Here is a 15739-nt window from a genome sequence, read left to right as displayed (position 1 = left end):
AAACTCTTACCATGTCTGGGTGGACATTACCTTGCTGAAATGTAAACCCAAGATGATATGCCACGAAGGGTAACAAAAGGGGTTGTAGAATGTTGACGACATACCAGTGTGCTGTAAGGGTGCCGAGGATGACAGCCAAATGAAAAGAAATGGCACCTCAGACCATCACTCCTAGTTGTCGGGCTGTACTGTGGGCAACAGTCAGGTTGCTATACCACCAAAGTGCAGGATTCATGTTGGACAGCCTGGGTGGCCAAATCATTCATGCGAACTGTCTAGGGTGGTCTTCAAACCAACTGCAAACAACTGTGGACTGGAGACATGGTGCACTGTTATCCATAAAAATTCCATTGTTGTTTGGGGACATGAAGTCCATGAATGGCAGCAAATGGTCTCCAAGTAGTCAAATGCAACCATTTCCAATCAATGAACAGTCCCGAGTGAAAATCTCATTCTGGAAACATCCCCCAGGCTGTGGCTAAGCCATGTCTCCGCAATATCCTTTCTTTCAGAAGTGCTAGTACTGCAGGGTTCGCAGGAGAGCTTCTGTAAAGTTTGGAAGGTAGGAGACGAGATACTGGCAGAAGTAAAGCTGTGAGGATGGGGCATGAGTCGTGCTTGGGTAGCTCAGTTGGTAGAGCACTTGCCCGCGAAAGGCAAAGGTCCCCGAATTCGAGTCTCGGGTCTGGCACACAGTTTTAATCTGCCAGGAAGTTTCATATCAGCGCACACTCCGCTGCAGAGTGAAAATCTCATTCTGGAATGAACAGTTCAGCTGGACCAGAGGTCCCTGTCCATTCCACATAAATGCAGTCCACACCAGCTTTCACAGTGCCTTGACAACAAGGGCCCATCAGCTCTTACCAACCGAAATCGGGACTCACCTGACCAAACCACATTTTTCAGTCGTCTAGGGAAGATGTGCAAATGACCACCCATTCTGGCAGCTCTGACCAGAATGCCAAGCTCCCATATTGTTTGTTCTTGGTTTACACACTTTCCGTAGTAGCTATATGATTAAAATGTATTTTTCTTGTCCCTTGTTGTTATAAGGTGATCTGGTATTATTAATAAAGGAAACAAACTGTAATAAATTCTCTTCTTTATCCAGATTTTATTTTAATTTTAAAGTGTGTTATTATGACAGTTGCTGAAACACAGCATTCTGGTCCGAGATGCAGGAGATGGCAGTCGTGTGTGTGTGTGTGTGTGTGTGTGTGTGTGTGTGTGTGTGTGTGTGTGTGTGTGTGTGTGTGTGTGTCTCCCTTTCATTTTCTGATTAAGGCTGTGGTCAAAAGCTAGTGTGTAAGTGTCTTAATTGTGCCTGTCTGCAACGTAAAGTGTCATTTTTATGGTAAGCAGCAATCTATCCTTTCATTACATTGTTGATATTCTGACCTGGAGTTTCCACTGTTTAAAAAAATTAGATTATTCCATGACAGTTTACTGACTACATATTAGAACATTACAGAATTTCTGGAGGTATTAACTAAAACATACAGGACTGAAATGTTGCCTATGAAAATCTGCAGCCCTCAGCAATCAGTATCTGGAGCAATGGTAGCCAGAGTTCAGAAGACATCCAAGACCAGGTTCCCTGATAGTGCTGTATACACTCCATGGTAGCACTGTTCAGTTTCTAAGCAACATTCAAATTCAAATATAATTCTGTCAGGATACATCTGCATCCTCCCAGTAAAGTAAATGGCCACAATCTTGAAAAGAATGTTCTCTAAAATAAATCTTGAGGCAATGTTCTCTAAAACAATGAGTGCAGCTGAATTGTACCCATCTCTTCGATTCAACAATGAGTCAATGGGTTGCATGCAAATGACAAATTAGCCACAGTGTGTCTATTAATTTGCTTGGTTGCCAAGCCTACCAGTGTGCTTACCTGGATTCAGAATTGTATGACAGACTGGACAGTTATACACATGCCCCTACTTTCACTCACGAGAAGGAAGTCCTCAATTGTTTGAACAAATTCTCCACTGAATAAATGTACAGCAATCAATAACCTGAAATTTGGTATGATCACCACTGCACTTTACTTAGCATTGTTCCATTAGAGGTGCTGCCCCTTGTTTTTGACTAATTACTAAATAAAATCATCCAATTATTTATGGTTGGGTATGGAACTTAATAAAGAATTTAAATCAAGGTGTCACTTGACAGTTTTTACACACCCAGAGTACTACGAAGTGAAAATTATAAATGACAGTAAAAAAGATCTAGTACAAAACATCAATCAAACCTTGACTCTCTAGCTTTGTAGTCTAACACATACTTGCTCAACCACGTAGCAAGCCATCAGTTGAGATACTTTAAAGCATTTAGGGAACAAGAATAAATAAAAAGTTCTCTCAATCAAGCACAATCTGCTCTAGTCCTTCAGGACTGCATGTAACTCTGTTACAAATGGAAGAACATATTTCTTTTACTGTATCACATGTGAAACATTTCTGAGCCACTCAAGTAATAGTATAGAATTGTGGTGTGCAAATAAAATGTTACATTTTGTATACTAATCGTACAGTGATGAACTTCTACTTCATCATAAGTAATGTGTTACACTTCTGTGCAAAGAAAGAGGAGACGACCGGTTCTAAACTTATCTGTGACCAGTGCAAATATCTCATGGTAGATTGCATATACTATTTTTAGGTACGTTTGTCACAAAAACAAATACACAGTGCACTCATGTAAAAGTGGTGTGTAAAATTGCAACAAACAAACTCTGTGTTGTATATTATGAAACTAATACTTTTTATGATTTAGAGCATGGTAATATAATGCACAATCTATTATTTAATGACTTCTATCTTGGTCACATAATTCATTCAATTGCACGTTGCATCAACTATCATAATCAGATACTTCAAAATAAGAATACAATGCGGAAAAAAGAGAAGTTATTGCAATTTGTTTCCTTTATTAATAATACCAGATCAGCTCACAGAAACACGGGATGACAGAAAATACATTTTAATCAGATAGCTACTATGGAAAAAGTGGAAACCAAGAACAAAAAATATGGTAGCTAATATCTGAGTAAAAAATTCTGACAGATACAGAATGTCACAGAAAGTAAATTTAAATCACAAGAAAAATGGATCTACATAACAATGAAACCATCATATATCTAACATATATTTTCAAGCCATCAGATGTCTTATTGGTTTGATATGGTCCTTCATCTCAGAGTAGCACTTGTACTCAACATCTTAAAGTATTTGTTGGATGTAATCCAATCTCTGTCTTCCAATATAGTTTTTACTGTCTAAGGTTTCCTCTAGTGCGGTGGAAATTACTCCCTGACGTCTTAACACATGTCCTATGAGCCTGCCCCTTTTTCTTGTCAATGTTTTCCACATGTTCCTTTCTTTGCTGATTCTATATAGACTCTCCTCATGCCTCATCTTACAAGGCCAGCCAATTTTTAATATCCTTCTACAGCACCATATCTCAAATGCTTTGATTCTTTCCTTTTCCTGTTTTCCCACAGTCCAGGATTTGCTACTATACAATGCTGTGCTCAAACATACAGTCTCAGAATTTTTTCCTCAAATTAAGGCCTATGTCTGATATCAGTAGGCTTCTTTTGGCCAGGAATGCCCTCTTTGCCTGTGCTAGCTTGCTTTTTATATCCTCTTCGCTTTGTTCGTAATGTGTTATTTTGCTTCAAAGGTAGCAGAATTCCTTAACTTCATTTACTTTGTGGTTGTCAGTTTTGATGATAAGTTTATTGCTAATCTCATTTCTGCTACTCTTCAATACTTCAGTGTTTCTTCAATTTACTCTCAGTTCCTATTCCGTACCCGTTCCACTATTCATTCCATTCAACAGGTCCTGCAATTCTTCTCCACTTCCATTGAGGATAGCTATGTTACCAGCAGATCTTATCATTGACATCCTTTCCCTTAAATTTCAATCCCACATTTGAAACTTTCTTCTATTTCCATCACTGCTTCTTCAATGTTTATAGAGGCTGACCAGTAGTTGAAAGACTACATCCCTGTCTTACACCCATTGTAATCAGAGCACTTCCTTCTTTGTCTTCCACTCTCATTGATTCCTCTTAGTATATTTGTATATTATCCATCTTTTCCTATATCTGACTTCTAGTTCACCCCTAATTTAGAAAATCTTGCACCATTTTACTTTGTAAAATGCTTTTTCTAGGTTGATAAATCATATGAATGTAGAGGGGTGCATGATCACTATCTACCTCCATCATCATTACCTCAACTCACCACTATTTTGAAGAGAGAATGGTACAAGAGTCCCCTAAAACCAAATAGGACCAGTATTTATCAATTCTGAGATGACTGAAAGCAGTTTTGTTGAATGTCAATGGTTTTGTACACCATATTAGGCATGGTGATGTGTTTTGTTTTTGATGTTTCCATATGTTTGTCTACACCCTGTATATGACTTGCTTACTGCAGAAAGGCAACTCGTCCGAAATTTATAAATTTCTATTTTTTGATAATTATGGTTCTGAGAGGATCAGTCTGTTGTTTACCACAAAAAGGAAACCTTTTTGCATGATAACGAGAGTCTTGCAACAGCTTCAATTTTCTATTTACTGCAGACAGGGAAGTAGTCCGGGACATGTTGAAATCTGTATTGACTTCACTGGCATCTCTCTACCTTGCATTTGTGTTGAGGGCACCTCACCTCATACTTGGGACAACTTACTGTGAATGTTTTCAGTGTGCATAACCTACCTTCATGGGAAATGCCAATTTTTCATCTACCATGAAGATGAGAGAGGACAGGGCTCAAGTTGAATTGCCACTGAAAATACGACTGATAAAGAAATAAAAATTTTATACATGTTAGGGGTCAATTGTGTGGGCCAGAACAAAAACAATACTCTGGTTAGGATGACTGTGGTGATGTGCAAGATCAAAAGGTTCACTGACATTAAAGCTATTTTTTGCATTAGAGGCTACTTGTTCATGCTGAATGATTGGGATTTGGGGATAATTAGAAGGAATGTGAAGGAAGAGGGAAGACACTTTAGTGAATGATGTTGCTGAACTCGTAAAACACCCTTGAAAAATTACCAGTTTTCCATTTTTCAAATGAAGGTGGATTCTTTTACAGACTAGAGGTCATGGTGGTCTACATCCTATAGAAGAAGCTGTCTAAACAATGATTTGTACGGTAAAGTCATCCCTAGACACCTGAAAAAGGGCTCTCACTATCTCAAAATACAGTGAGATGACATTTTCAGTTGAAAATTGGCATTGCATTACACACAACATGAATATTACTGACTTGATTATGGACACTTTGAGGCTGAGAAAAGTAGTGCAATCTTTGAAACTCCTTTCAAAGACAGTCTACATAGCTGTACTGACCATAAATAATAACAAAATGGATGACATCAAGAAATCTACGGTCTATATCCATCAAGACTAGATGCAGTTTCGAAATTCAGTCACATCATGGTATCTCATACTGCCTATGAACATAACTGAGTAATGCACCATGCAAAACGTCTAACATCATTCAAAAATATGTTACAATGTTTATTACAATAAAAGATGTATGTATGTACAGCTCTATGTTAAAGCAAGAAACTGAACTCTAAAATTCAATTTAAAATCCAGAGAAAAGCAAAAAGGGAACAGGTCTAACACCAACAAAATCATCCCCATCTTTCCCCTTATTTCATACTTGACTTTTACATGTACGAGGACCTCATGAAAAGTAATGCCTCCAAATTCTTTGTGTGAAAACTCTTTAAAGCATTTTAAATAAAATAAACATTATTGATATTCTACATCTTTATTCTTCATGTCTACGTAATTATTTCTTAACAGTCACTCTGGTAATGAACACATTTCTCCAAATGAGAGACCAATTTGTTGATACTGTCACTGTACAATGTTTCATTTTGCTGACAGAGTCACAACCTCCATCACTGCTTATCACTATCAGAGTGAAGTCCTCTAAGGTGTTCTTTAACTTCTGTAAATAGATGAAAATTGGATGGGGTCAGGTCAGGACCATATGGAGAATGACTGATGACAGTGAACCAAAGGTGTCGAATTGTTGCAGATGTAACAGTGCTTGTGTGTGGTCTGTTACTGTTATGCTGAAGGATTTAAGTGTTGGTTGGTTGGTTGGTCAGTCGGTTTAATGATTAAAGGGACTGAACTACAAGGCCACAGGTTCTTCCTACCTGGAACAAGCAAGTGAACAAAACCACACATCAAAGAAGGGACTAGTGTGCGGAACCCAAGGTAAGAAAACCCCAAGGTCTACCGAAGGTCAACAAAGCCTAGAAAAAGGAACAAGGCAGAAAGGGAGGAGAGGAAGAAAGGCAGGCAAAGTGCCCCATCCACGGAGCAGCTGGAGGCCCCCAAAGTGGAATATGCGATGAGGGCATACCCCCCGCCACTTACATAGAAAAACACCCACGATATTTAAGAAATATACTATGAGGAAAACACAGCAAAAGATAAATACGTAACTTCCCACTCCGGAGGTGTGCATCAGCCAACAGATGGGGCCTGAAATGTAATGTATTGCAGCATGGTCACATGAAGTGAAAATGGCAACTCCACAGCAGTGCAGTGCATAAACAAAATAGGCGATTACTGTGCAAAGAAATTATCGTTGTGTATATGAATGTGATCCACCTGATGTGAAAACAATTAAGGACTGGTATAGGAAGTTTCTGGCAACAGGAAGTGTTCTGAAACATTCTGGTGGTGCACGTTATAGAGTTTCAGAAGAAACAGTGGAGGACATCAGACAAACGTTTCTCAGAAGTCCACGCAAGTCAATTCAAGTATCTAGGCCATCTGATGTACCTCGATCAACATTGCATCATGTAGTTCACCAGTGTCTTCGTACATGTGCCTACAAAGTGCAAATTCTGCAACATCTGATGCCGAACGTCAAACCACACCAACAACAATTTGCTGCGGATATGCTGCAGCCTACTGATATGGATGCCAGCTTCCTGGAAAGATGTTTATTCTCAGATAAGGCAACCTTTCATCTATCACGAAGGATTAATAGGCATAATGTTCGGATTTGGGGTTCGCAAAATCTGCACGTCGTCATTGAACATGTTCGTGATATCCCTAAACTAAATGACTGGTGCGGGTTAATGCACGACAGGACTGTTGGACCGGTCTTCTTAGCAGAACAAACAATGAATGGGTCAGTGTATCTGGACATGTTGGAGCAGTTTGTGTACCCTCACATACTAGACTTGCAACCCAACATCATTTTTCAACAAGATGGAGCTCCGCCACATGGGTCAATGGCTGTTTGCAAGTTCCTGGATAGGAAATTTCCCAATTGTTGGATCGGACGTGGAGGACTCATTGCCTGGCCACCACATTCACCTGACATTACCCTGCTTGATTTCTTCATATGGGGATTCGTGAAGGACCGCACGTATGCGACCAAAGTGGACTATACTCCTACATTGCAACATCGCTAATGCGATTGCAACAATAACAGAAGAAATGTTACACAGAACTTGGCAAGAAATTGAATAGAGACTCGATATTCTTCGTGCTACAAATGGTTCACATGTACAGGTGTACTGATGATAAATAAATAAAGTCTTCGAGATGCTCTACAATGAGGTGCATTTTTCATTGTCTTATCTACTGTGTTTTTTTCCCCCTGGGTCTTTGAAATCAGGGAGGTTTCAGTGGGACACCCTGTACTCTCCGCCACACTAAGCAAGGTGGCTTATGGAGTACAGATGTAGATGTTTATGGGAGTTATTGTTTACTGTGACTTGTTGCCAACAGTTTAACTGCATGGTAGTGTATCTGTTCTCCTATGAGTGTGCAATACATTACATTTCAGGCCCCACCTCCGGAGTGGCAAGTTATGTATTTATCTTTTGCTGTGTTTTCCTCATAGTATATTTCTTAAATATTGTGGGTGTTTTTCTATTTAAGAGGCTGTAGCACAGTTTTCATGTCTTCTGAACAGCCAGCTATCTAGCTCATTAAGGCATCTGCATCCATTGGTGACACATCAGGAGGGTAGCAAGTCACATATCTAGGTTTCTGTCCACTTTTATAGTTTATGTCTTCAGTTAGTCTTGCTAGCATTGGTAGGATATGTGCACACAGTGTGCAGATGCAGGGGGGAACTGGCCACACTACCCAAACAGCAGAATGCTCTTTTGTCTATGGTCAGCCACCTTCAGGATGCTGGCTCAGGGTGTAGTGGTGGCAGAGAACCTGGAGCATTGCATGGGAAATCCCAGGTGTCACTTATCTCGCCCGTGGGTTCTGCTTCCAAGGCACCTCCTAGTTTACCTGATATGGTGGATCCACCCTCTCTGTGGGGCGAGTGATTGGTGGTAACATGTTCACATCGCTCAAGGCAGAAGGCCAATGTGGAGGTTGGCCGTGTGGCCTCACCTATCTGTCCTGTGAGTGAACAGGTAGCTTTTTCTTCAGCAGGCTCGGAGCAGGCACACGTGGATAGGGGTTTGTTAGTTATCAAGAGCTCCAACATTATTTGCATTATGGAGCCCCTTAGGAAAACAGCATTCACGGCTGGAAAGAAAGGCAATGTTCCCTCAGAACGTCTGCCATGGGGACCTAATCCAAGGTGGGGGCCATAAACTCCTTCATCCAAGACATGGAGGTGTCCTTGCCTGTGGCTATCAAGTGTGTGGGATGCAGTTGTCTGCAAGTTGTGGCTCTCATTGGCACCAATGACACCTGTCACATGGGTTCTGAGGCCGTTGTCAGTTCACACAGGCAGCAGGCAGAGATGGTGAAAGCTGCTCACCTCAAACATGGAATACAAGCAGAGCTCGCAATTTGCAACACTGTCCCAAAGTTTATTGGGGTCCTTTGTTTTTTATGTGAGTGGAAGGTCTCTAGTGCGACCTATTCTTGAGTACCATTTGACTGTTTGGGATCCATACCAGGTCAGATTGAAGCAACTCAAGAGGCGAGCTGGTAGATTTTTTGCCAGTAGATCTAAACTACATGCAAGTGTCATGGAGGCATTTCAGGAATTCAAATGTGAATCCCTGGGGGTAAGGCAGTGTTCTATTCAAGGAACACTACTGAGAAAATTCAGAGAACCAGCATTTGAATCTGACTGCAGAATGATTCTACTGCTGCCAACATACATTTCACCACATGCATCATGAAGTTATGATACAAGAAATTAGGGCTCATGCGGAGGCGTATAGACAGTCGTTTTCTCCTCTCACTATTTGCGAGTGGAACAGACATGGAGATGACTAGTAGAGGTACAGGGTGCCCTCCGCCACACACCATATGGTGGCTTGTAGAGTACATATGTAAACGTAGATTTATTTACATCCAAGATCAACTGTCAGACCCTACACCATTCATTAATTCTCTGCAGGCCTTCCTGCAGTTCATTACAATATTCTGACTGTGCTAATTTCTTAAGGTCACACTGCCGATTGCCTTTTAGTGGCAGTTTTCCACCTGAAGAGGAAGAAGCTGCTCTGAAACTTTACACGCTCCTCCGCCCTCACATTCTCAGAACAAGGCTGACTCATTGTACTGGGAGTGTTTTGCTGCCACTGGTGCTGATTTTTATTCTAATTTTAAGCAGTGGCTGGGAATGAACCCAGGACATTTTGATTACTGTACAAATAGATACTCTGAGCTTGCGAATATGGTATCATACAAAGACTCGTGCAATACAAGAAGTTAAGACAATGCATATTCTTCTAAAGGTGTCAAATCTAGAGAAACTCTAGAAATCTAGAGAAACTTTGAATGACTCTGCTACCAACAAAAGACACTATTCAATACCAGTAATCCTGTCAGGACAACTCACTGAACAGGTGGGTCAAAAGTGAAGTGCTGTACAATTTTTATTGCCATGACAACACGAATTTAATGAATAAACAACAGACGACGACAACATCAGAAAACGTAGAAACTGCAAAAAGAGTATGAAAGTATGTCTTTAGCTCAGTAAATGAATGGGGTACATGGAGGAAAAGAGCAATGTATCGAACACAAATACTGCCAACAGTTCTCAAATCAATCAGTACATTAACTTTGAGAATGCAATCAAGAATGAAAGGTGTGAAAAACAAACTTTTCCTCTTCATTTACTGAAACTGCCATTCCATGGGAGAACTAATTTTCTTAGGTCATATTCTAAATATCTAACAATATGGACAACCAACCCAAAAAAATCAAGTGAAATAACTAGCAGTTAATACACATTAAATCTTGCTATAAATTACCTGGTACCTCCCTAGCCATATGTGCCAGACTACTGATTTGCAGGTGTGGTTAAATATGTCTAGGATACATTAATATCCCATCTGCTTAGGGACCCAGTTTTCTCATTTTATGCTACACTATCAAGACTGCCTCCATATGTCTCACGATTTTCCATCAGAAATTACATCATAACACAATGGACGCCATTTGTGAGAGTAGGCTGTAATTAATAGTTAGTGCACTACTAATCTGATTTGAAAATATAGATCCTGCTCAGAAATTGCCTACATGAATGGTAAAAGGCATCTACAATCCACATGCACAGTGGCCGGCATGCCAGACCCCATTAGTTTTTAATCCGGCTAACAGCCCTGTTCTACTTTGGGTAAATCATCATTGTATTTATAGAAGAGCTTATTTGCACCATAATTTTTCAAATTTGGCAACTACATTTTCTTCACATCTCTTCTGATCTTTCTTGGTCTTATGTACAGTTAAATGTTGTTCTGATAATGGTCTTTACCAATGCACCAACAGTATACACATTCAGCATCCACTTCTGCAAAGCTGTGTTAATGTCTGAATCCATCAGGCTTATTTATGTTTTGTTGGCTCACACTGTTACTTGATGTCCAGAATTTCATAATATTCTCTTTATGGGCATCTGAGATTTTGCCAACTGATTTTTCTTTATTTGACAAAAACATCATCTACAGCAGAGAACAGCAATAGCATCTAATTTCAGCACAATATTATGTACAGTAAATCACTGAGTCAAACTATGCTCAGCAACTAATCAAGTTTAACTGTAAGCGTATGTATTGCATGTACTCCAAAGCTTTTTTTACATGCTATAAATATACTTTTATATACTACAGAGTGCAAACACAAAATAAAACAAGAAAATTTGTCAAATACAGAGAGACAGAAACAAAAAGTAATTGAATTCAATTAAATTTAAATGTAGTTTGATAGTGTTAAATGCAACTTTCCAAATAGTGCCAACATGATTTTAAGAAGTTGCCAATACATATACAGAGAGTAAGCGAACAACAAATTACATATAAAAGTGTGCAAAAGATAATTAACGCTGGATATTTATAAAGACCTATCTCTCTGAGTTCACTGATTACAGCTACATACTGAATTTTCCCTCCCAACTGCAGCATCATCATCTTAAATCTTCCTCTTTGTTGAGCTTCGATGGTGATAGTATTTTGCATTTATCAGTTATAAGCAAAATGTGGGCCACTTGTAGTACTCAAAATTTTCTCAATCTTGAAAAGTAAATTCTTACATTCCCAATTTTAAACTATTGTTATACTTGTAGCAATCCAACACACACCTTGGTTTAAAACTTGAGAGATGTGGTTAACAACTAGATCCCACCCAGATAAACTTATCCAACTCCCGCGATAATTTCCTGAAATTATTTTCAACCACAATGGTCACATGTTTTACTGACAGTGCTGTTGTTAGGATACTTACCAAAGGTTTCAAGTTCAGCCAACACATGGTTATAAGATATTTTGCCACTTTATGTGGTTTTTACCTCTATTTGAGTCTCATAAGCAGTGCAGCAAATGGATGGCTTTACATTTCAATGTCAATATTTTATACATTTGAAAAATTTCATGTTATTGTAGGTCGAGGTCGAGAAATAACATGTCTGGTCATCTCAAAAGTTAAATGCAGACAACGATATTTTGGTGTTTAATAACTGCAAGTCTAGTAAAGGACTACAGCATTCAGACCAACCTCACAGCTGACTGCTTAATATACACCATCCAATTAGACTGATTTAGGAATCAATTTTAAGATACTGAAATCAATTTGCCAACTCACAACCACATTGACACCTTACCACCTACCCTAGACCTCAGGCTATGCTACAAATCAGTATGTCATCACAGCTAAGACTTCATATTCACATTCACTGCCTTCACCAGCTCACCATCGAACTGTCTTTTTCCATACTAATCCATTCCTCAAGCTATGCTAGAGATCAGATAGTCAACAAAACATAAAAAAAGTAATAGGCCTACAGATGCAAAGGGAATATTGTCAATATTCTGCTTTCTTTCTGTTTGTGAATGTATGACTTCATAAGCCACACCATCATTATGTTACGGGATGAAGTCAACACCCAGTATCGGTAGGTTCAGTTGATCATTATTTTGTGTCCCGTACAAAACAGAATTAATACTTTTTTCATATTTTGTAGTTGCCTTCTTTTAATATTCCACCTGCATCTTTCCTGGTTTCATGTAAAACCAAACTGTTTTGTTCAGTCTAGAGACTTTTATTAGTTCACCAATATTCTCCCCATTCTGTATGTGCTTTTAGTGCCTGAATTGAACAGACTTAGTGTACGTTATGGTAGCTCTGTTACTTGATACTCAGAATTTCACAATATTATCCTGCCCAGCATTTAACACACATCTTCATGAATCATAAACTGATGTGTATCTTTTTATTGCCTGTAATTTTCTACAAATTGCTACAAATCACTTAAAATTGTTGTGAATCATTCAAGTGTACGAAAATAATTTATAACATTGGTATTTCATCCATGCTAAAAGCAATTAAAAGATTAACAACAAGAGCAGAATAGTTTACTATATAAAATTACACATATTTTGGAGATCTGGCAACTTTGTAAGTTGTTCGCATTATCAAGTCAACTGGGTTACATAATCAGTTTTCATACTTCCCTATTGTCTTACTAAACATAAAACAGGATAAGAGTTACATAGTGCCTCGTTCTACACAGACAATTTTTGTTTATGCGAGATACATGAAAACTATAGCTGTCAGAGATTTGTCTATTATTTAACACAGCTTTTCTGAATTTATCTTTCCACATTTGAATTATTCGTAATGAATAAGTGAGTTGTATAGATCTTCGGCTACACTACAGATCAATCTGTTACTACAGACCCTATTTCTTGTTCATACTCTCTCACTTTGTCAACCATCAGACTGATTGTCATCTTTCAACTTACCCTAGACACTGGGCAACACCACACTTGAAAGGGGAACCACTACCAAACATTAACTGAAAACCGCATGTGTGCATATTACGAGGCACCATACTGTACCCCAGTTAGTCATTCTTATAGCTTCAAATTTTGTTTCTGCATAAAACAATAACAGTATATTTTACACGTAACTAACATTAGAATTAAAATTGTGAAACAAAAAATAATAAAAATAGGCTTATTAATACCTAATTCAATTCCTTCTCATCTGAGATAACTGCTGCTGCTCACTGCTCTGTCCCTTCTCACTATTCCACAATGACCCAAACTACATTACTATTATTATTCTTATTTTTTGTAAGAAATGGTGCAAGGTGTTTTCAGGTTACCTGATGCCATTCAGTAACATTTTATACTCAATTACAAAACAATGTAAGGAAAGTTTATAAAAAGAAAAAAAGAAGAGGAGGAATAATATCTAGGTTTAAAGTTCAGACAATGACGTCATGAGAGACGTGACACGAGTTTAGCTTGGTGAGGGAAATCTGCACTATCCAAAACCATCTTGGTGCACATTGTACGCAACTTGGGGAAACAACTGACAACCTAAATCTGGGTGCTCAGATGATTTGAACCACCATGCACACAAATTTGAGTCCAACGTCTCTGCCTTGTACCACTATCCCCTTCACTAGAAAATTTAAACTTCAATTTCCTGTCCACAGCATATAACAGATAGAGTACTTTCACCATTACACAATGATGGGAAATAAAATAAGATGCAATTTATTGAGCAGGATCATTCCAGTATTCAACAGATACAAGTCCAGTGCTATACAGTTACAGTGTTACTCCTTAGGACCCAAAATCTTTCATTTCCAATAAATGACGCAACACAAGAGCTTTCATTAACAACACTGTATAACAACAATATTATTCAGGGATGGCATGAAGTCATAAAGAAACAACATAATGCATTGCAGGACTGTTCTGAATATGTAAAAAAACGACGTATTAGAACCAAGATATAGAACATAAATGCTTGAAAACTGCTACCTACTGGAAGGTAAGCAGCTTACAGTATCATCACCACAGATATGTTCGAATTTCACACACAGATCCTTGTGGAAAAGTAATTCACTGGACGAGAAAAGGAACCAGAAGAGCTAAATGTCAGAAAACAAATGGCTAGGATTAGGATGAAGCACTAAAGAATCTAAAAGAAGGGTGGGTCCAAAATGATTATCGGAAATATTACAATTATTCACGCTTATTTTGTTACTTTTAACAAATAATGTACTAACACCACAGACAATACAATCACCATCAAAGTTTCTCTCGTGTTCTGATGTAAAATATTTAATCTCAAGGGAGATAAACGGATGTGGAGAACAGAAACCAATTACAAAATTCAAATTTTTTAAACCCTACACTAAGCACCTGCATGATATAAAGCAATTACTGCACTGTACATACATTACAATACAAATTACGTTCCTTAAGAAACAAACCAGGGATTATAAAGTTAAGAAAGAGTTTGCCAACACGTTCACATACTAAAAGTGAATAAAATTAATGGAGAAATACGTAGTGGAGTCATAAATTTCTCTTAATGTGAATGTATTACAGGTGGTTATTTAGTTTTGTGATTTTTCACAAGGCAGAGATTGTTTACAAACATAAATAATAAACAAATACCGATAATATTTACTAAATAAATAATATGTCACAAATAAATCTATCTGCAGTAAAAGTGCATTGGACTAATAAATTATGGATTCTTCATTTCTGTTTCAATCCACACTTTAAACAAACATGCAAAAATGAAAAAGTAAACGAAAGGGATTAGCTTGCTAATAAGAAACATTGCCAAACCAAACAATGTCACTGAAAGTCATACCTGATTGTGTCTTCTATGATTTCCTTTAACTTGAGAGTAGTACTGTCAAGGCCACTTGTGTTTAACGTATCACCAAAAGAGTTTGAACTATCTGGATGACTGTGTGAGATACCGTCACTACCATGATTATTACCATGGACACTGTTAGATATTCTGGCACAACTGTCATTTGACGTATCCCCGTTAGCTTCTGAATATCTGGCACTAGATCCACCGCTGCCTCCGATGACATATTGCGACCCAACTTCTTTTTGCTCCAGTTCGTTGTCAAGCTCACATTTGATGTCTCTAACGGCGTCATGATTTTCTGTGGCCATTATTTGTGTAGTTGGGCCATCCATTTTTCCAGTCAAGGTTTTTGATGACAAACTTTTCCAACACCCCACCGAGGCCAGCCAACCATTTTGTCATATCAATCAGCTGTGCAACTTGTTAGTGTTTGACTGGCATGAAGCTACGCGGAAGATATTCCACAGCGTTAATCGCACTGTAGCATGGCTTTACTTTGAAGATGTTTTACCGTGGTTTCTGACGAAAATCTCGCTATTGGGAGTGAAACAGCAATCAAAATCTAAAAGTTTTGACAATTTAAAATTATCCGTTCGAAACATCTAGTGATGGACTATTGTGCTATC

At 38.4% G+C, this 15739-nt stretch overlaps 1 protein-coding gene across 1 annotated transcript in view; it reads right to left on the bottom strand.

Moving 5' to 3' along the window:
* LOC124721214 (probable serine/threonine-protein kinase DDB_G0282963) overlaps window positions 1-15521 on the bottom strand; it is a 141201-nt gene extending 125680 nt beyond the window's left edge. The window contains exon 1 of the mRNA XM_047246064.1: window positions 15105-15521. Within this exon, the coding sequence (XP_047102020.1) occupies window positions 15105-15445 (341 nt within the window). The 5' untranslated portion in view covers window positions 15446-15521. The remainder of the gene's footprint in view (window positions 1-15104) is intronic.
* Between the last annotated feature and the right edge of the window lie 218 nt (window positions 15522-15739).

This window comes from Schistocerca piceifrons, chromosome X (assembly GCF_021461385.2).
Source record: "Schistocerca piceifrons isolate TAMUIC-IGC-003096 chromosome X, iqSchPice1.1, whole genome shotgun sequence".
Classification (NCBI taxonomy): Eukaryota; Metazoa; Arthropoda; class Insecta; order Orthoptera; family Acrididae; genus Schistocerca; species Schistocerca piceifrons.
This window is presented reverse-complemented; position numbering and strand designations above follow the sequence as displayed.